General features: G+C 43.2%; 1 protein-coding gene across 2 annotated transcripts; it reads left to right on the top strand.

Annotated features, from left to right (window-relative positions):
• The first annotated feature begins 731 nt into the window (after positions 1–731).
• Positions 732–21,608, top strand: vg (transcription factor vestigial). 2 transcript variants are annotated; one of them, XR_012451937.1, is made up of 7 exons: positions 732–865; positions 5,849–6,044; positions 6,509–6,697; positions 9,268–9,394; positions 9,760–10,034; positions 18,117–18,371; positions 19,661–21,608. XR_012451937.1 is itself a non-coding variant. In XM_074095718.1 (6 exons), the coding sequence occupies exons 1-6, from the start codon at positions 758–760 to the stop codon at positions 18,164–18,166; spliced, it is 945 nt and encodes a 314-aa protein (XP_073951819.1). In that variant the 5' UTR covers positions 732–757; the 3' UTR covers positions 18,167–21,608. The 2 variants fall into 2 exon arrangements, 1 of the variants encoding a protein (XP_073951819.1); XM_074095718.1 differs by having other exon boundaries at positions 18,117–21,608.
• The last annotated feature ends 1,137 nt before the right edge of the window (positions 21,609–22,745 follow it).

Here is a 22,745-nt window from a genome sequence, read left to right as displayed (position 1 = left end):
ACATGAGATGTTTAGTCACCCGAGCAGAGCGAAGGTGGCTATAGTTTGAGTGGCATTATGGTAATTAGTCTCGCGTTAAACACTACTTTTCACTTTGAATGCGAGGAAAAAAATAATGTTCTGTTCAAAATTACAATATAACTTTTTAAAAACGTACGCTCGACCAATGGATAGGCCATGTGTTCAAAATTCAAATTGCAAAAAAAATTGGTTGCGCGGTTTTTTCTTTTCTCTTATTGTTTATGAAGTGACGTTTTAAATGCTTGCATATTTAGCCAACAGTTTCAAAATTGAAAACTATTTTAAAACTAATTTGGACTATGCATAATAAAATGAATGAATTCTTAATAAAATTGAATAGATTCATATTCGTAATCATTAATTGTGTTTCAAGAAATTAAATGTGTTTTTTTTTTTAATATTTTCGCACAGTTGTCATTTTGAGGTTATTTCCAAGCCTAAAAATTCTCCGTTCACAAACACCTATAAATAAAAAAAACTTTAATCCCTAGAGAATAAAAAGGAGCTTTAGTCCCGATATGCAGAGACTAAAGTAACATTTTATGAGCATTCAAAGTGAAAAAACAATTACATATAAGGCTGTTCGGTCAACAAATGCTAAGGTATTTGGTTGTGTTGTTTAATCCAGTAACGTTTGTTCGTGCAGTGGCGCGGCGGGCGGGCGGGCGGGGCGGGGCGGGCGCGCGGGCGCGCGGCGGGGCGGCGGCGGGGGCGGCATGCGGCGCGCGCGCGCGGCATGGCGGTGAGCTGCCCCGAGGTGATGTACGGCGCCTACTACCCCTACCTGTACGGGCGCGGCGCCGCGCGCTCCTTCCACCACGCGCCGCACTTCCAGTATGACCGGGTCAGTAGTCAGTACGCACCACCACAAACACCAAACACCAAACACCGACAACGACATACAGACCATGCACTAATCACATCACACATTTAGAAACCTCTAACCCAACCCCAACAGGGCGATTTGTGACACAAACAAAATCACACTGAATCTACCAAACAACGGCTAAACTGATAGTGTCTTTTCCAACCTCGACATTGGCGGAACCATCGATAGTATCGATGGAGCTATACTTTCAAGAATTGAATTGAATTGACACAAACCAAATAATTCTATTTTTGTGGTTATAACTGTAATAAGGTAAGGTAGTAACTGTAACTGGGGGGATCTTAATATTATCGAAATTGGTGTGACGTAATTATGATGGCTCTATGATGTATATCATAGCCATGTTTTCTACGAGCAGCTGCGATTGATGGTGGATAGCTGGGCAGGTAGACTGAAGAGATTGGAGGTGAATATTGATGTGTAGATCGAGCTCTATCTTGCGCAACGATTGACCGCCTTCTTACTTAGGTATCACTTGATCGAAACACAATACTCGCCGTATTACTCCTGGTGATCACTTAAACTGCCAAACTGCGGCACCCAAAGAGAAGTAGGTAATAGTTATTTGTGTCACAAGGGAGCAAAATGGTGTATTTAAGGCGAGGGCGTACATTGAATCCAGAATGTAGCGAAGGATTCTAAAGTAGAATCCTGAGCGTAATGAGGGACTCAAGTGTTAACGCCCAAGATGAAAATGATTTTGCTCCCGAGTGGCTCATACAACTTTTCACCCAGCCGAGCATTAAGAAACTTGAAAAAAACAAATTCTAAATATTAGGTATTAAAGAACAACCATCATAGAAAATGGCGTGGCTTTACAATTAGTAACTTCAAAAAATGGCATTTGCAATAAAATACTTAGAAAGGCCTTGAACAGAAAAGTTGCACTTTGCTCCCTCTCGTCAGGGAGGAAAAGTTACTTTTCTTAAGGAGAGGTGTGAAAAGGTAGTTTATTAAAGTCAAAATTCTGAAAGCGGAGATTTCTTTTTATAAACCTCATATTTATTCCCTTCTAAATGTGTTGGATTTGGAGTGATACGGTGAGTGTGATTACTGTGTGTTTCGATCGAGTAATAAGTGAGAAGTGTCCGATGGTAGTGAGAATGCACGCAAGAACGAGAGAGGATAAAGAACTCGATCTATTCAACATTAACATCCACTTGCATTTCCTTCAGTTTACCTGATCCCATCAATATAAGTAAGTAATTTACTAGTTGCGGCTAAATATTGTCGCGTATTTAAAGATAATCGCAGTCCACTGACCGTGGATCACTTAGCTACTGTAATCCCTATAACTACCTATGTATCACCTATTGTCACAGGTATATTCCTATACCTACAGGAGATCTCTAACCTTCTTATATGCATCTGGATATTGAAATAAATACTTTTCATTTTTTCATCACCTAAAGGTTGACTGGTAGAGCAATACTAACTATTAAATTGAACTACAAGAAGGTAAAAGGTGGTTGCAAAATAAAGAAAGTCTTTCAAGTTCTCATATCGAGCTTACTGGGTCTGGATTTGGTGAGGTATTGGTGATCGCTTAGCCTAGAAATTATTTGTAATGCGTCTTAGACACTTCAGTGACGCAGTGGCAATAGGCCTAGGGGCACTGCTATCAACTGGTAGGTTTTTTGAATAAAATTACTACATGCTTGCAACTGGCTGCAGAATTTTGAGTAACTTCACTATCACTTCATGTACTAAACTGTCAAAGTTTTGTATAAAATTGTTGGAAGGCATAAATACTTGTCGGAAGTTAATAAATAAAGTGTAAAATATATGGATTTGACTTCGTTTGTGCCTACCTATAGCTCGTTGGTCTGGCTGACCGTGGCCAATACATGAGGGTTTCAAATTAACTTTGAGTATTTCAACAGAAGTTCCTACAAAGTAAGTACCTAGTAGGGTAAGTTCAGAATGAACACTCTTATGGAAAGGCTTCTCATTGGAATTTTCACAACAATGTAGTCGCGCCATTGACGCAGGGGGTGGGTACATTTTGACCATCGATCAATGTATGAGAACATTTGTCAATCATAATTGTAAAACGCTGAAAATCATTTACAGGGACCCAACCACCTGCTGAAATATTCTGGAATAATTAACTTTAAAACACCTTGTACCTATCATTTGTAAGTTTTATGTTGAGGTTGCCAGTGCCAGGGTCACAGCTGTAGAATCCTTACAAAATGAAGCCGGAGAGAGCCACAAGTATAAGTAAAGGCTGGTAGCCGGTGCGCGAGCGCCGCGGCGGGTTTTTTGGGCGCGGAATGCGGCGGCGGCGCGCCGCGCATGCGCGCACCAGCCGTGCGCTATGACGAGATGCGCGCATTCATGACGCGCAGCTAGTTATTGCAAGGCTGAACTGACAATTAGTAAACAAACAGGGTAAATGGCATTGAAAGCACATCACTCGGGGACAAAAATACTATTCAGTTCATTCAATTCAATTCGAATTTAGTGAAAAATTATGCTAAATTCAGTGGCGGACCAAGCCCGTTTCAAACCAGGGCGGTAAAACTGGATGAGGCCTCCCCACTCTTAGAAGTTAATGTAGGTACTTAAGTGTACTTTGCATATTTATAGTTTTGTTCAGAACTTGATCCCTTTGAGGTCTCTTCTCTACCTTATGGGCATTTGGAGGCCCGGAGCGGGCCGCCCATTCCGACCCACTGTTAGTGCGCCACTTAATTGATCTAGTCTATTTGATGAAAATTGGTTTTGAGCTGTAATTTTGTTGCAATACACAGATTTGTACCACTTTTGAATGGTATTTTCCAGTGACATGTTTCCAAAGCTTGATTTCCAGTACTACCTATCTATTTAGGTATGGTGCCAAACACAGAAACTGCGAAGTATTGCTAAGTGAACACGGCCGAAGAGCTTCGAGCAGATAGCTAAACAATAGGCAGTAAAGCCGTGGCACAAGCAAGCATACTCTGCATTGCACATTGCACTGCGGGGCCGGCCGACTGACTCACGCGCATGGCTTTGGTAATGCAACGGTCAAGGAGGGCTGTTATCCATTCAGTTGCCACATCTATTGTTAATGTCGTAAAATAAGGATGGCGACTATTGGGACAGTGACGAGTACTCGTAAGTTTACCTTACTCAGCATAAATTATAACAAATATACCTACCTAGAAGACCTCAGTAAGTAGGTACCTATAGATTTTAGATTTCAGTATTACAATAAAGAAAATCAAAATTTATAACGTGTAAATATGCAATTAAGAGTTAGACTTATTTTTATGTAATAGTTACCGAGGGTTCATATTTTATTTATTTTATATTGTAGGTAGGTAAGGTAAAAGTACGATTTCTCGTCCCTGTCCCAATAGTTGCCATAATTAATTTCAGCTATTAGCAATAATAGCCGTGACAGCATGCAGGGTGTCATTTATTGGGCATTATTATGTAACGTGTCGAACACTCGAACATTTATCGTAGGTATCATTAAAATATTACGATTTTATTTTTAATCAATCAATAGTTTTAAAACTCTGAGTATCTACGGACTAAATGTGAATATTATAAGCATTATTTAAGCAACCATTAATTAGTTTAATCGTGCCTTTAAATATTGGATTTTATCCGCAGCGTATCACAGTAACAGCGCGCATTAAAATAATTTACGACATTTTGTATGTGTGTATGTATACTCGTATATCTACTTACTAAGTATCTTAGTGGAACTAACAATAAAATAAATAGAAATGCCTTCACGCGAATTAAAGAACCGGCCAAGAGCGTGTCGGCTCACGCGCACAGGGCGTCGTCCCGACATGCGGCAAATAGATATTCCGATGACTAAGTACTATAGTGAAACTTATTCTGTCCGTCTGGTGAAAACTCTAGAATCGTTTGAATTAAGAAATCTTGTACTTATATAGAGATATGTATTAAACTAGACTAGATGTAGCCCGCGACTCTGTTTGCAAATAATTCGTAAAATTCGTTGATCGCTATCCCGCGGGAACTATGCAATACTACATGGTTTCAAATCAAACCATCTCCATAAAAAACTTCATCTAAATCGGACCAGCAGTTAAATGTAAAGAGGTAACAGAGAGACAGTTATTTTTGCACGTATAATATTAGTATAAGGAGTAAGAACGTCGAATCTGCAGGCTCACGTTAATTTCATGAAGGTCACCATTTCTGTCACCAATAAATACTTTACTTAGTCGACAGAAAGTATCAAAGCATTTTAATGTCCCATTAAAGATGTCTTCGTCTAATAGTCAATGTTAATTGTTTCAATTTGTACAACTGTCCACTCACGATCGGAATGCGGCGGACATTCCGGCGTCGTCTGAGCACAATAAATCGCGCGGGCGTCGCGCGCGCAGCGACGCTCGCTGCTGCAGTCGCGGGAAACGGCGCTGCTTTACTAAATTCCTATCACTGTAGTCATGTAGGTACGATTATAATGGATACTTTATATATTTCCACCCGAACAACGGCGTAAGCGTGGCTGAGTATATCCCGCTTACAAGAATGTAGAGCACATTTGTATCTACATCAACCTGTAGAGTTATTATTATTGGTATGGTAGTAAGTACCTATTGGAACAAAGGCTACAACTGTGGGACGCTTTAGTCGTTAAAATTACACGGCACGGATACGACTTGCAAATAACCACAAGCAAATCATTAGTTTCCGATAGTTTTTAATTCCTGAACAGCTGCGTGAAGTGCATGTTGACGCTCATCTGTGAAGAGCCTCCCAGGGTTAACGTTAGCTCGCACCATTTAAGAGTGCATTGTACCACATCACATTACTATAACCAAAAATCAGTTGTCTTTATTATTGGTTGCAGAGATTTACTTAATGGGATTTCTGACGTCTGATTTCACTTCGGTTATGTTAAGTAGGTATGGTAAGTTGGTGCACCTCACGCTAATCGAGACATAACGCTTGTGTTAACAGTTTAACGTGCAGTCGGGTAGCGGCGCGGGCGGCGAGTACGGCGGCGCGGTCGGGGGCGGCGGCGGGGGCGGCGGCAGCGGGTCGGCGTCGTCGGGCGCGCAGTCTCCGGGCAGCCCGCCGGCGCCGGCGCCCGCGCACCCGCGCCTGCGCGCCAAGGAGGAGGAGCTGTCCGCGCACGGCCGCGCCAGCGCTGACGGTCGGTGTCTCACTGTACTCTGCTAGGTCAGCAGTCAGCAGCTCGCACACACTATTCCCTCTTAAGCTAACGCACATGCGATGACACGACATCACGTCCACTAAGAGTGAGACACTGTTTATATGTAGAGTCTACCTGCCTATCTTAACGTGTTCTGCAGTCATGCTATGCTATGTTTATTATTATTATTTAAAAGCCTGCAAAGAGGTGTCCCACTGCTGGGCAAAGCAGGACATAGCCTTCCCTACAAAGACGAAATTCAATTTGCACTTCATTAGATCTTTTATATTTTTGTTTTATTTTCATTTAACATTGACCAGCGATTGACCTCTATATCTCTCCTGATTTTACAGAGGTTTAATGGCTTATTTACTCTTGTTTTGAATAGCTCTCGATTCTTTCTATGCGGAAAAACAGAGGATCAAGTTAGAGAGGGAAGTGGCATGATGTTTGTATTGTTGCAGCAGGAGGGTCGTCGGAGTCGGAAGGCGAATGCGGCGGCGCGGGGCGGGGCGGGGGCGGGGGGGGGGCGGGCCGTGCGCGCGCGCAGTACGTCAGCGCCAACTGCGTCGTGTTCACGCACTACTCGGGTGACGTGGCCGCCGTCGTCGACGAGCACTTCACGCGCGCGCTCGCGCTCGACAAGCCCAAGGGTCAGTCCGCCGCACCCACTCTTTTATACCAAGCCAATACTGCAGTACAGCACATGCTGAGTCGGCGCCTGTTCGCGGCTGTGCGGATAATCACTGAGGTGTACACAAGTTATAGGCAGCTGCTGCTAAAGTAGAGAGCAGAGGGGGTCACATTACTGTTTAGCACTTCCAGCACCCTGGGCGAGATTTCCACGGCGCCCCCAACTTTTGGAAATTTTCTAGAGAGTATAGGCTTCGCTCAACGAGCGAGAGGATAAAAAGGGCGCCTGCAGGCGCCCCGGGCGGTCGCCCCTCGCCCCACTGGGCCCAACCCTAACGCCGCTACTGATAATTAGTTAAAACGGGGGAAGTGGGGAGTGGGGCTGACACCGGGATTTTACTGATTGAAGACCAGCGCATACATACAATACGGTATAATTCAGCTCAACAATTTTTGATCATTTTTGATTTGGGTGCATTATGGACGAGTGAAAATATCTATCTACCTAAAGATATTTAAAGCCTTCCAGTCCATTTGGAACTAAATCCAAACTATCCCAATACTTAATACGACTAAATATCTAAAAGGTGCAACTTTGCTATTTTTACTATCCAGAGCGCGTCCATCCACAATAAAAAGTAGAAAACGGACGAAAGAGAAACTAAATATGGCTGCCCTTTCAAGCATTCTAGGTACCTAAGCACAAAATTATGGCAGTTACTTAGAATGTGGCCATCTCGTTTAATTTCTACTATTTTATAAGTATATTCAGATTCTACAATACATTCTGCAACTGTTCCTGCGCGGGGACAGTACTAGTGTATCTAAGATACAAACTGAGACATGGATGCACAGAAAAACTAGAAAAAGAGACCAGCACTGGGAATCGAACCCTGGTTCTGGTTTTTCTGTGCATCCATGTCTCAGTTTGTATTTTCGATATGGTTTATTATGGATACCCGTAAAAGTAACAAATTTGGAGTTGAAATAAAAAATACAAAAATACTCCAAAAAAACAATCATAGTACTAGTGTAGTTACAGAGATACGTCTTTAGAATACTTGGTAGATTGGTAGAGACAGGCACAGACTACCTACCTACTAAGGGATACTAAGTGAGATGGTGGACTGGTGCGAAGTCCCTCATGGCCGCGGCGCCATCGCCACCACGGGGCGGCGTACGCCTCCCCCACCCCTCGCGTGGGCTCAGCGAAGCGCGGGGACTATATAAATTGGCGTTCCCGGAGCTGCCTTAATTAAACCCGCGTTTAATTACGAACTAGTCAGACTGGCGCGCGCACTTCATCGCGCTTCATTGTGCTCGAGTTGCGAATTATGGAGTGCACTGCATTAGCCTCGTGGTCGGCGAGGGAGGACAGCTGTCGGCGAGACAGTGCGACACCGCGGCCGGCAAGGACCGGTTCCGGCCCAAAAAGCGGCCGCGCGGGACGCGAACGATTAGATCGCCAAAAACGTACATAGCTTAAAATGGCCGCGAGCCCGCGCGGCAAAAACGCATAACGATCCGACATTCGCGGGCGCTTTGTGCCGCGCCGCGCCCGGTTTTTCGCCAGCCTTTGTTTAGCTAAATCGTGTCGTAAACTGATATCAAGCGAAGGCCGCGCCCGCTCCGGCTCCGGCTCGTCTCCCGCCGCTGCATTTTAATTTGTAATGAGGAATGTGCGCCGCCGGTAATGGCTAAATTGAGAGTACAATCCGACTCGATGTAGAGATCGGCATTTTCATTTAAAACATTCTGAGTTTCAACGAATGAATGAGTTTGCAAAAGTTGGCACAAAGGGGGAGCCGGAGGGGGGCTCGTAGCGCATCGCATTTTCTTTGTTTTTATCGTAATTCGTAACAAGCGTTGCACTTCGACTATTGATGTCGGCCATCCGCCGAGCGCTCCCACGGCGCTTCCACGAACGGGCTCGTTACGCCTCTTCGGGAGTTATTTTATCTGGAATCGCCGCCGATGGGTTTCCTCCGGCGATGTTATCCCGTAGTTTTATTGCGTCAACTCGCCTGATCGTGTCGAGCATTAGCTAGGACGGAGGATATCAGATCTGAAACTAGAATCAAAGTAACAGTAAGATAATAGTGTATATTTAATCAGAGATTGTATCGGGGATTGTGATACGGCTCTGGATTGTTGCAAGTCGAGTCGAGTTCCGTTACAGAGATTTTTGTCAGCCAAGACTATTGTTTGATAATTCACCGGCTAGACCTCCTTAGAATCTACCTATTGATTCAGATATTAACGATCAACTCTGATTGTGGCGAGCAAAATTGGTGGGAGGTGGTACTCGTATTAACCTTTTCCACAAGAGACCACTTTTTCTGCCCTGGGAGGAAAATTTTGAATCATTTTTTTTGTCGTTCCGTGCATCGCTGGCTTAGAAACGAACCGTTGTAGCTTTAAAGATAATGTCCTTATCTAAACCAAAGGGGTATTATACGCTTCAGTTGAACTTGAAGGCGTCTGCAAAACTATCGCAATGGCTTACTAAAACCAGTCACTCTTTATTTTGACAATACGTGTAGGGCTGTAGGTTGACCTATAGCGAACTGAAAGGTGTGGTGTTGTGCAGAGAGCGTGCCGATGGTGTCGCGCAACCTGCCGGCGTCGTTCTTCAACGCGGCGGCGGCGGCGGCGGGCGGCGCCTGCGCCGGCGTCGACCTCTACGACTACGACCCCTGGCACCAGCACTACTCCGGGTGAGCACTGACCACCGTTACATTAAGCCGTTACACCTCCTGAGGCACTTATGCCCACCTTCCACCGCAAGCGGGGCAGAGAGTACGGACTCGGTTTAATTTGTAATTATGAAGTTCATAGAAGTGGTGTGGAAGTAGGTTCCAGTTCCAGACAGCCGATCGATGCATGTAAGTTAAACTGAGTCTGGACTCTGCATGGTCAGGATCTGCTTCGCTTGCGGTGAAAGGTAGGCAATAAGACTAATGTGGTGAAGGTGGCATTCCGATGTCGGTGTCGACTTACTCGTGTTAGTTAAGCTGTGAGTGGTCGCTAATATCAATCCAGGATACATCAATGTGTGGTCTGTACGGTGCGTGTGGTTCAGGTACGGTCACGCGGCGCACCGTCACGCGGCGGAGTACCACGCGGCGGCGGCGGCGCAGGCGGCGCAGGCGCACAACATGGCGGCGGCGGGCTACACGCCGCTGCTGCTGGGGCGCGGCTCGCTGCACGCGCAGTACAAGCCGGTGGAGTGGGGGCACCACGCGCACGCGCACGCGCACGCGCTGTCCGAGCCGCACCACGCCGCGCATGCGCCGCACCACGCGCACCACGCGCACGCCGCCGCCTGCTCGCCCTACTCTTACCCCGCGGTGCCCGGTCAGTACCTACATACATAATAATCTTGATTCTTCAAACAACTTAAACACATGTCTTTATATTATTAGTCTGTAACTAAAGAGAAATAAAAGGAAAAATTCAGCAATTAAAATTATGCTCGAAACAAGGTAATTACGATAGCAAATATAAAAACATAAATTAAATAACAATTAAACAGATCAGACTCATAAACTTACACCCTACACGCGGATACTGCTCGAGCACGGGCTTCCTAGGGTAACGGTGCCGTCAACCGTCATATACAGTGTAGAACGTCTGTGTAATAAAAAAATGTGGGGTTTCCTAGAGGACGTTTATTGATATCATTGTGTACATTCTTCACAGCTGTATTACGGCCGATATAACACAATGACGTTACAACAACGTTGTCTTAGGAAACCAAAGCTTAACATCGCTGACCCAGGTCTTATAGCCTAAGATTTGCGGCTGCTATCAAGCTGCTATAGTACCCTTAGGCCCCTAAGGGTCGCCCACAAGGTCCAGGGTTAAAATTAACGATACTAACTTCAACTCTCAGACAACGCTCATTGTAGAGGTACCTACCTATTGTGTCACAACCTTATAAGGACTTTGAATGATCTGTGGTTTATTTAGGTAGATACCTACTTACTACAATATGACGCTTACAGTGTTGAGAAGACAGCAAGTTGTACGAATTCTTACCAATTAAATAGCAGATGGCTGATTCTGTTCTGTAGATAAGTTATGTAAGCAATGCAGCAATTTGTCTATGAATTACCGAAAGCATTCGTTTGTGCGCCGCAGAATGCGCGGCGGGCGGCGACAGCGCGGCTTATTCATTAGCTCATTACGTTCCGCCGAGTGTCGGCCAAATTAATTGCTTCAGAATTCGCGACGCATACATTAGCCCAGTGGGTTAATGTTACTAACGCGCGGGCGTCGCCGCAGACAGCCACCGCCGCTGCTTCAGTGATTCGGCGGCCATGAAATGAAAGCGCGAGATAAATAACGGGAGCTCGGAACATTCCCCCGGCGCTAGACGAGCGCCGACGTAAACGTAAACCTATTTTAACTTTCAAAGAGATTCCTGCCGCGGGGCGCAGATGTTTTAATTGTGATGATTTAAGCGCTTTATCCGAGTGACAAAACAAAGCATTCTCGCTTTGTGGGCGACGCGGCGCTGCGCGGCGTGTGTGGCGTGATTCGTAATTGTTGCGGCGGCATTTTTAGATTCGCTTCTCGGGGCGGGTAATTGCGGCGCGCAAAAAGTGCGCCGGCGGCGAGTTGAAGGGCGCGGCGGCCGCGGCCTCCTAATGACGGCGATTAAAATTAATTTGCGACCCTCACCCCTCCCCCCGCGCCTGCCAAATTAAATTCTCCCCCGCGAGGGCCGCCCCCCCTTGTCTAATCGCACCACCGCTTGATTGATAGCGCTTCTCCTTCCGCCCGCTGAGTTATGTGTTCCTGCCCGGGCTCGTCCGTCTTCCGTTACCCCCCCCCTTTTGTTCCGCTAGAACTTAGGTGAATTAATCTAAATTTGGCCGCGCACGTAGGTGCCCGTTTCTGACTTATCATAAAAAACTATGAGTAGGTAGAGTCGAAATACTGAAACAAAACAAAAAAAACTAGCTACCTATAACGATAAGGCCGCCTATTGTTTGCCTTGTAGTTTTCTCTCTGTGTACCTGTTTTCTGTACCACTTACTATTTCTGGTGTACAATAAAGAGTCATTGTATTGTATTGTACCATCAGCCAAATAAGTGGTCTATCAATGTTTAAACAAGTTCCTATCAAATTAATATGGCGCTAAAGTCGAACTTTCAAGTTGACAGACACTTATTGTTTTGTGACATGCAAACGATTATCAACTTTAGGGTGGTAGACCATATATTTGGCTGATGGTACCTATTTTACCTAGGACCCTAGCCACAGCTATAAATAGTTTAGCGATATAATTATTATGATACAGATCAGAATCATTAGTGCGAACCGATAGTTTTTGAAACGAGCTGCGTTCGGATACTTTGATTTTAGATGTCACCTATTAAGGACGAGCACTGACTTCCAGTCGGTGGCGAGTTGTCTCTTACGAATGGCAATAATTCAGTTCTCCATTCGTAATGTATGCAATACTACCTCTATTTGATATAAGAGCATGAATCTCTACTTGTAGATAGGTATTGCGTTGCGTGAGTGTCACAAGGGAGCCGGGGCCGTTCGGGGCGGGGGTGGGGTTCGGGGTCGGCACGGAATGTCCGCCCGCGCCGGACACCGAAGGGTTGGCGGCCTGGCGGGTCACATCAAAGCGGCGGGTCCCCGCGCCCGCGCCGGGGGACGCTTATTGACAAATACCGCGCTGCTACCGAGCGCCCCGCGCCCCGCTCCCCGCGCCCCGCGCCCCGCGCCCCACGCTCGCTATGTCGCCTCGTGCTATATGGCTATATGTATAATACTTGCATGCATCTCGCGTTGAAATCATAGCGACGAGCAAGTCCGTACCTGACTAGCAAGTATAGGGATACCTTTTTGCAACTCTCGACAAAACCAACTCAAAGTCAAAGTGAAAATATCTTTATTTAATTTAGGCTATAACAAGCACCTATGAATGTCAAAAAAATCTCTGGAGTACGTATTTTCTGGGTTTTTGCAGGTGGTAGGACCTTGTGCATTTTCCGCCCGGATTGCTACCACCATCTTGCTCGTTAATCCTGCCGTGAAGCAGCAGTGCTTGCACTGTTGTGTTTCGGCGTGGAGAGTAAGACAGCCGGTGAAATTACTGGCACTTGAGGTATCCCATCTTAGGCCTCTAGGTTGGCAACGCATCTGCAACACCTGGTGTTGCAGATGTTTATGGGCGGTGGTGATCTCTTACCATCAGGAGACCCACTTGCTCGTTTGCCATCCAGTCGAATAAAAAAAAACAAAACGTATAAGAAATGAGGGGAGGAAGGGGGTTGAAGAAGTCGCAAATGATCGCTAATTATAATTATTACATCTACATACTTCTATACCTATTTACATTACAGCTAGTGCATTTTCGTGGCGCAAGTCGCAATGTAGGCTATTATTATCCTTTCGGGTATTCCGTTAACATCGTGCAGCTCTGTGGTTTAGCTACCTTCGGTAGGTACTCGTTGCCTAGCCGTGAAAAGAGTTTATCTATGTCTGAACAAACGCAACAATTAACAATTTTAATAATAAACTTGTCAGCAAAATTTTGATCAAAAATATCTGAACACGATAAGTATTTTTGATCAAATTTTTGCTCACAATAATACTAATATTTGTTCTCGGGTCTTGGATGTTTAATATGTATATAAGTATGTTAAAACAGAAAAATGGGCTAAATTAGTTTCTTAATGGTATCCCAGAGAGGGAAAAAGGAAGAGGGGACGGCCGTTTCAGAGATGGGATGATGATTTAAAGGCGGCTGCAGGGACAATGTGGAGAAGAAAATGTCATGATCGGAACCTATGGAAAAATTTGTGGGAGGCTTATGATAAGCAAAACAATCTTTATCGATGTCTGAAGATCCAAAATAAAGTTATAATATTATGTATTTACTAGATTGTTCATAAAGGCTATTATTATTATTATAAGTATGTTTATCCGTTGCAGTATCCATAGTACAAGCTTTGCTTAGTTTGGGACTAGGTCAATTGGTGTCAAGTGTCCCATGATATTTATTTATTGAGTTTTTTCTTAATTACTCATACTTACTACATTTTTTTTATAATGATAGTCTAATATTACTAAATAATTTACATTAGTATCTTATACGTATAATAGACTTGCAACAGAATTATAAAACTCTTAAGAAAAATCACGCTTGGTAGGTAAATGACAATGGTGCCTACATTTATTACCACGCATGCCTGCCTGTTTCTATACAACTTAACTCCGTGGCTCAATTTTGACCATTGATTAAAATATCTAAAATACAGTGGACAGGAACCAATAATGCAATATTTTTTCCGCTAATCCAATATTGAAACGGACGCTACTTTTTCTAAAACTAATAACACTTATGTGCAGATAACTGATGATCATAACTGGTAAAGTTCATGATTGGTGAGCTATAAGGTATTGAATCCTTGCTGTCCATTACTGGATACTACTGTGCTTAGCATGTCCATGATTGGTGCCGTCACCATATGCCTTCTGTCAATTTTATACAAAAATTCAAACACGAAGTGACAGCGACCAGGTAGTAAAGTGTAAAGATATCCATGACTTCGACGTACAGTCAAAGAAACTAAATCACGTACCGGGGTGGAACCTTTTCATAACCAATTTCGCTATAATGTCTTTGGCAGAATGGAATGTCAACATGACATTAGTTCCTGGCACAAAGGTTCCACCCTGGTACGTGAATTAGTTTCTATGACTGTACCTACCATAGCTTTAAATCGACCATATCTCAAAATATCTAAAAACCCTGACTGTTACACATTTTTCATTCTATCTTCAGGCGACTCTACCTACTCTACATTTGTGTTACATTTTTATGGCTACAGCGTCTGTTTTTCATACCAAACACAAAACAAATTAATAAAAACAATTAAATACAAAGTACCTATCATGTAGTGATGCATGCGCCTGCTAATTTATTTAATAAGGGAAAAAGTCGTCACTATTTTATTAATAAAACATAATGCAAGTATGTTAGGGTCACAGATTAAATAAAATACAGTTTACCTTGTGTTGTTCTGCCGTGCTCGTAAGCTGTATGCCAGGCCGGGCCGCTTCCGTCGGCGGGTCCCGCGCCATAAATCTCCCCCCCCCCCTCCCCCCGCTGCCGCGGAATCAAACGCAGCAAATTATTTAATTTGAGCCGCGCGTTATTTATGTCTCATCTTTGATCCGGAGCCTAATTTAATGTTTACAAACACAATAATTATCGTTTTCTTTTATCTCAGCAGAAATTTGAAGAAAATGAAAAACGATGCTCGTCCGTTTAATTTATTAGAACTTCATACATATTTTGTTTGCAATGTAGGATAATAAATAAGGTATCTTTACCTAAATATATGTACCTATTGTACGTTTCTTGAATTTTGAGATAAAATTTAAGATTTTTAAGTCAGCTTTAGCTACCTACCGAACTCAGCTAGTTACATTGTTTAGGGTGTAGGGTAGGGTAGGTCATTATTTATTGTTTTATAATAACAGATTTTTTAGCGTCAGGCTAAAATACTTTTAACGATAAGTAGGTTAGGTAACCTACCCCCTAGATAGAACCAAATCTCTTTTATTTCATTAAAACCGATGAAGTTTTGTAGCTGAAACTCAAATTACTTAAATATTTAAGTTTCCTTGTCCCCAGAACTATTTTACCCTCTATATTCAAAATAGTTAAGTAATATCAAATCAGCTCATTCATATTTGCTTAATACCTTTGATTATTCCATTTACTTACTATAAATGATACTTTAAAGTGTCGATGGGTCGCGAACCGTGGCGTGTGTCCAGTGTCCGTCGGTCGCGGGTGTCCGGCGCGGGGCGCGGGCGGCGGGGCGGGGCGGCCGTGGGCGCCGCCCGCCGCGGGCCCCGCCCCGCCCGAGCCCCGCGCCCCGCCCGCCACTAAATCACGAGCCGCTGTCAATTACCGCGCGCGCGCCGCAATTAACCGCCGCCGCGCCGCGCCCGCGCCGCCGCCGGCCGACGCGCACTGATGCCTTATTAGAGCGGTTTCGCACTACAACGATCCGAATAAGTGAAAATACGGTCCGTAGTAACTATTCATACAACTATTTGTAACGTGAAATCGTATCTAGTGTGTAAACTACAATACAAATAGTTCTACGACTGCTTCAGACCGTATTTTCAAGGATTCAAATCGGACGTAGGTAGTGTGAACGCATTCACTGTTCGATACCCAGCCTACCCTAGCCTAATACATGAATTTAAAAATAATCCATACTATTAATATTATAAATGCGAAAGTAACTCTGTCTGTCTGTCTGTCTGTCTGTCTGTTACGCTTTCACGCCTAAACCGCTTAACCGATTTTGATGAAATTTGGTACAGAGATAGAATAGACCTTGGGAAAGAACATAGGCTACCTTTGTAAAGCAAAAACCTTAATAAGGAAATAACACGAAGTATTGATATTTATGGTAAAAATAAATAAAAGGTTAACTCTAATTCTACTATAACACAATGAGTGTTGGCCCTGCAAGCGAAATAGGTACCAATTACAATGATTTTAAATAGACAAAGAATACAACCGCACAACAACACGTGGTTATTTTTTTAAAATTTAGTGTAAGACTTATACTACGTTGGTGAAATCGGCCCTTAGACAAATAAGACGAAAGTTGAATAATTTATAACTGGCAGTAGACAATTCAATCGCAATACGGTTCAAAGGTTACCGCTACGACATACATACAAATCACAACGCCAAAAAACCACCCGTCAAGTATAGAGTCGTTTTACTTAAATAAATAATAAATAAATAAATATCACGGGACAATTCACACCAATTGACCTAGTCCCAAAGTAAGCTTAGCAAAGCTTGTGTTATAGGTACCTACTAAGCAACGGATAAATATATAGATAGATACATACGTAAATACTTATTAAACACCCAAGACCCGAGAACAAAAATTCGTATTTTTCATACAAATATCTGCCCCGACACGGGAATCGAACCCGCGACCTCAAGCTTCGTAGTCAGGTTCTCTAACCACTAGGCCATCTGGTCGTCTAACTTGCCACGTAACAATTGAATACGATCTATCGAGGTCGAGACAGACAGCTATCGCTGCTGCAGTGGTCTGGGGCGCCGGCGCGATGCTATCAGCTGCGCGCGACATCATTTATAACAATCACCCCCCCCCCCCCTGGCTGCTCTAATAAACCTCCGCGTCCACTAGACTGCCCTAAGTTGCGGTGATCCATCGCGCATACCGCGTCGGCGATAGCATCGCGCCGCCGATACACTGCACGATCGGTTCGCACTTAATTTTGAACGGATAGATCGTTTAGGATATGATGCTGAAGCATATTTATTTGCAATCGTTAATAGAAATTAACATTCAATTCCATAACAGTTCACGGTTAATTAAACAGCTTACGATTCTCTATCGCTGCCTCTAATGAGCTCCCGACTCTTCGGTCTATTTTCTGGTTTACCTTATATCGCGTAGAAAATATGAGTGAAAATATTGGTGTACCTACCTACTGCCGTTTTGGCAAAATATTTTTCGCCAAATTTCACTTCCCAAAAAACTTATCACAGTAGTTTAATTTCCCAAACGAATCTGTATCATATTTACATTTCGCATTTTATTCATTTGGTCAAATATCATTTGGCACAATTTTACTTTGTCAAATTTTACTACGATAAACGTTTATTAAGCAAACGTTTTCTTTTGGCTAATATTGTATTCCAAAAAAATGTTTGTTCAAAATGACATTTCGCACAAACCAACCACAGAAACCAACTGCTACCAGAACGTAGGTTAGATTAGGTTAGAACTGCGCCTTCCACAGAAACGAACTGCTACCAGAAATTAGGTTAGGTTAGGTTAAAACAGCGTCCCCAGCAAAAACGAACTGCTATCAGAAAAGTAGGTTAGGTTAGGTTAGAACTGCGCCCCCCACAGAAACGAACTGCTGCCAGAAAAGTAGGTGATTATGTCATGCGATATTTTGGGAAGAGTACGTTATGCCACATTTTACTTTATATACATTTTACATTTTACTAAATAGTACTTGGTAATATGAAACATGACTAAATAATTATTTGTGTAACAATAATTTGCCAAAAAAATATTTATTACTTAACTGTAAAATTGCGATAAGTTTTTTGGCCAAATGATAATTTGAGTAAAATATTGTGGGATGTGATACTTTGGGAAAAGTTTTTTGCCCATAAGTACATTAGTAATCCGAAAATATTTGCCTCTACTAAATCTTAGATTAGAGGAACATTTCAACATTTAGCATAGATACCTATAGGTACCTACTAAATTTATCTGGAAAGGAAATAATATCAAAATTGATCATGAAAAGGTCTCGCACTGGTACGCAATTCAATTTCCTCTTTCCTGTGTTTGGACAGTAAATGTTGACGTGTTGTGCCTCGGCAGGTCTGGAGGCGCAGGTGCAGGACACGTCTAAGGACCTGTACTGGTTCTGAGGGGGCCGCGCGCGCGCCGCGCTGCTGCCCGGGTGAGCCGGCGGCTGGCACCTGGCGGCTGCCGGTGCCGTGCAGTGATGGACCTCTGTGTGTGACGCTGGACATTATCGAATGCTCGGAACTAACGACACGGTTCGCGCGTCTCGTGCTCAGTGCTATGGACTTTACTTGAGGCGATGTTAACTTGCACAGCAAGAATTCCTGTGTAAGTATTTACTTAATTAAAGTTGTGTTATTATCTAAGAACATGATCCGTTTGTCCTGAGATGGTATCACCCGGTGGCGCTCTGCGGGACGTGTTGCTCGGTAAGGAAGCGGTGATTCTACCTACCTACTAACTGTCGTAGAAATCGTTATTCCGTACCTAGTTAAAATACATAAAACCGAAACAGTCTTCTTGTATGTTTGGATGGAAAAGTTTGTTGGCTCATGAAAGTTGCCAACGTTTCAACGCATCTTAATTTTAAAGTTTAATTAGACAAAAGGTACACGCCCGTTTTATTCAAATACAAGAATAACCGGTTAGATAATTAAAATATCTGTACCTAATTTATCAATGTAGTACCCCTGCATTCTTTGTTTATTTGTTTAAATGCTAAGATTATTATTAGAATAGCAAAACTGTTATAAACTAAAATACTTAGTAAATTCTAACAAATTAAAGCCACCGGGGTGCTCCTAGGAGCTGATGGTCTGACCAGGAAGCAGATGAAAATGTTCAAGATATTTTGTAGAATGCCTATAAAGCGGGGATAAGTGGGGAACTGAAACTCTCTAAGACGCGTCTGCTACTTACTGCTGGAACGTAAATCTACCTTTAATAGTATTCTACGGCGAGCGCCGAGGGTCCCGCTCGGCGGACCCCGCGTCGGGAGCGCCGCCGGCGCAGCTGCAGGTGCGCGCGGGCTCGTAAACCGCGGGTAGATAACGAGGCTTTTTGCGGCCCACCGACACTACGCTATAAATAATTAAGTTATTATAATGTGGAGTCGTCACGAATGCTCCACTGTACTCTGCTGGTTATAAATTATATCAAAATATAAGAAAACAAATCTAAAATGGTATCAGCATTAAATTCTGGTAGCGCTTAAATGTAATTTATGAACACATTATAAAAATGTTGAAGTGTTTATTTGCCAGACGTTTTAAGTTATGTTACCTGCGTGGCGGTGATCACCACGCTTTCGCGATAAATCTTTGCGGATCCCAACCCCCCCCACGGCGTCTGCGCCGCGCTAGACCCGCGGTTTTTATATTTCACCTTGAGCCGGTCGTTCACAGCCACTCGACGATCAAATCGAGCCCGATTCCACGCGAATAATAAATAATAATGAACACTCTATAAACAGTGATGGATGCAGACGCGTCGGCGGATAACTAGACTATGTAAATAATTGTCGTTCAGGCTACCCTTATAAATATTTAGATAGCGTACTTACTTAGCTATAGCTAGAAATACGAGGTGTACATACTATAGAGTATAGACGTTTTTAGGTTAGCATAGAATACCTAGAGGATATGTAAGCGCGAGTCGGCGCCCGCGGCCTCCTCGCCCGCATCGGACGCCGCGCGCAGCCGCAGGCTCAGTGACGCAGCGACCGAACAAAAGCGCTGCGCGACGGTGCCGATGCCGACGGTGTCATCAATTCCCGCCAGTCACCGCGTCGTGCCGCCGTATCTGATGCCGCGATGTGTACCACGATCACGGCACGATACCGCCATCACAATTAGATATGATGTGGTGCGTGATAGCGGTCGCCCCGCCTCCCACAAGGGGCTCATTTAATTTAAAGTTACTTGCTGAAAAAAACCTACACGCAAAATAAAATACTTGAAAAACAACCGGTTACTGCGCGCGGCTGCTCCGGTTTAAGTAACTTGTGTAACACTGGAAGTGCGTGTATTTATAAAAGTTAATTATGTAGGTACCTACTTGATTACTCATATCAATCAATGAACTTAATTAAATTGAAGAGAGGTAACGGATCTGTAATTTAAAATCGGTACATTTGATACGAAACTCTCTTGTTACTAGCTGTTTGAAAACTATTCCGTAAACTTGTACTTATTTACCAATTTCAGTTGTTATTTTAACAATACCTACTTATGTGTGAAAGATAAGTATCAAATTATGAATTGCTATAGTCAAGAGGAACGGGGTCGGGGTGGCATGCGGGCGCCGGCCAGGTACCTGCGGGCTGTACATAGATGTGCAATAATATATACCATGTATCTACGTATGTACTACGACCGCTTGGCGCGAGCATAGAGGCGTTTACCGGTGATTTACTCCTTTAAGGCCGCAGGACTCTACCTATCACCTTGTGCTTAGAACAATGCGATGAAACTAAATTCCTTTTGTAAAGTTAAATTGTTAGTAAGTTTGGCTAGTAAAATTATGATTTTGGTAGGTAAACTTTTTGAATTTTGTGGTAACTTGATGGCCAGACAAGAACTATGTGATTAAAAATAGATATATCTAAATAAATGTATAACTTTTATTTGTATAGTTTTTTGGAGTTTTCATTTTAGGCATGAGCGTAACACACGGTTACATAGATCCCACAGAAATGAGTAGAAACCTTGTGAAAGAGAAACTAAACAGTATCCTACGAAATCGTCATGTTGATATGAAAAGCGTATTATTTCTACTCTATTATAATGTGGAAGTGTAAAACGCCACAAGAGTAGCCGCGCGGGTCACTCGCTCCTTGATTTTCCAAATGTTATGTCCATTAGTTATCTAAAACACTGACACTCTAGGTACTGTCAGGGCGGGCAAGTAATATGTGCACGTGGTCAAAACTGGTGTTTTAGATAATTGGTTTAGTACCCGGCAGTCGCGGCGCTTGTGGTGGTCGTTTCTAGTTTCAAAGGATACTTTATACAGGGTGATTCCGGGGTCATGAGCAGGAGTGAAAGGGGTGATGGGGAGATTCACGCTGAGCAACTTTCACTATGGGACCATCCCCAAAATCGCGGAAAAAAACATCTAATCAAGAGATAATAATTGATCGCTAACAATCCGAAATGTATGGAACAGCAGATTTTTTTTCACCCCTTTCACTCTTGCTCATGACCCCGGAATCACTCTGTATTATTTGATCCCGAGACTGTTTGTGTTGTGACGCAACCTGAAGTAAACTGTGCGTGAAAATAATAAGTAATGGGGTAAATCTTGGCTCATCGTGAAAACTTCGCTACTTGTTTATGTATTACACATCACAACTAGAACACAGTTTAAAATAATGTGGAGGTATCTATGGTACGTCTTAATTTTTCTTTAAAACAAGACAAGAAGGATGTTAAGTAAATTTTTTTAGCCGCAATTTCAGTCAAGACTTGCCCGATATTACCATTATTGTAATTATAAACATACGACAAAAACTTTTGTGAACTACAGTAATCGGAATGAAATAAATGAAATGCTTGGCACTTGGAAGTGCGTTGGTGGTCGAAATGTAAACAGAATTATGTTATAATGTATTCTCTTAACAAATGTGAACGCCCACATCTGCCGACATCCCGGCAGAGCAGTGGCGCGGGGTTGGCAGCTCCTGTAGTAGACGCATTATTTAAAATACACATCATGAAAACTCACAATTTGTCTTATTTCCTTCTTCCTGTTCAACATGTGTTGCTTTATCTTTTGACATGGCACTTGCAGTTATTTCCACATAGGTATACTATGACAAGAAAACGGAAATATTTATAACTAGCTTTTGCCCGCGGCTCCGCCCGCGTGGTATTCGGTTATCGCGCGCTGTTCCCTCGGGAACTGTGCATTTTTCCGGGATAAAAAGTAGCCTATGTCACTCTCGGGCCCATAAACTATCTCTATGCCAAAAATCAAGTCGATCCGTCACTCCGTTACGGCGTGAAAGACGGACAACACACACAAACATACAAACACACTTTCGCATTTATAATATTAAATTATAAATTATAAGTATAAGTATGGATGGATTATAACTATGCTTAATATCACCATATGCAACAGTAGGTAGGTATGCATAATTGTAATTGGTTTTATAGCAAATCTTACCTATTGTACCTAGGTAGGTACATAAACTAGTGTAAGAACCTTATAACATTGTAGTAATAATGAAAAACCTAGCGTATTTTGTGGATTACTAGAACTGCTAGCTTTTTCGGTGTCAGGGCTAATATAATAAAGAGACAACGTTAGTAATTATTTGCCGGCTCTTTTATGATTATAATACAACGATCTCTAGTTGCCTTTAGTGCCAGCTTCTTCCAAGCGAGTGAGTGCTGTCTTAAGATCAAGAAATAGGCGGCAATTTTATACCACGTCAAGTTACAAATCTCTTAGTAAAGAACATGATCTGTTCCGTAGCTATTTATCCTAATTTTGTTTTCGTGGATTGAACGAGACAGGAGCTGTTCCAGTAATTAACACGTGGTAAGTCGTTCTCCCGCGGCGCGCGCGCCGGCCGCTAGTGGCGCGTGATTTGTGCGCCGCGCGGGCTATAAACTCGTCCGCAACGCGACACGTGTCTTTTAAAATGCCATTGTGTCTATTATTAGGCGGTTACAAGGCGGCACTTATTCAATAGGC

Source organism: Choristoneura fumiferana, chromosome 12, assembly GCF_025370935.1.
Source record: "Choristoneura fumiferana chromosome 12, NRCan_CFum_1, whole genome shotgun sequence".
Classification (NCBI taxonomy): domain Eukaryota; kingdom Metazoa; phylum Arthropoda; class Insecta; order Lepidoptera; family Tortricidae; genus Choristoneura; species Choristoneura fumiferana.
The sequence above is the reverse complement of the archived record's forward strand: the minus strand, read 5'-3'. Positions and strand labels throughout refer to the sequence as shown.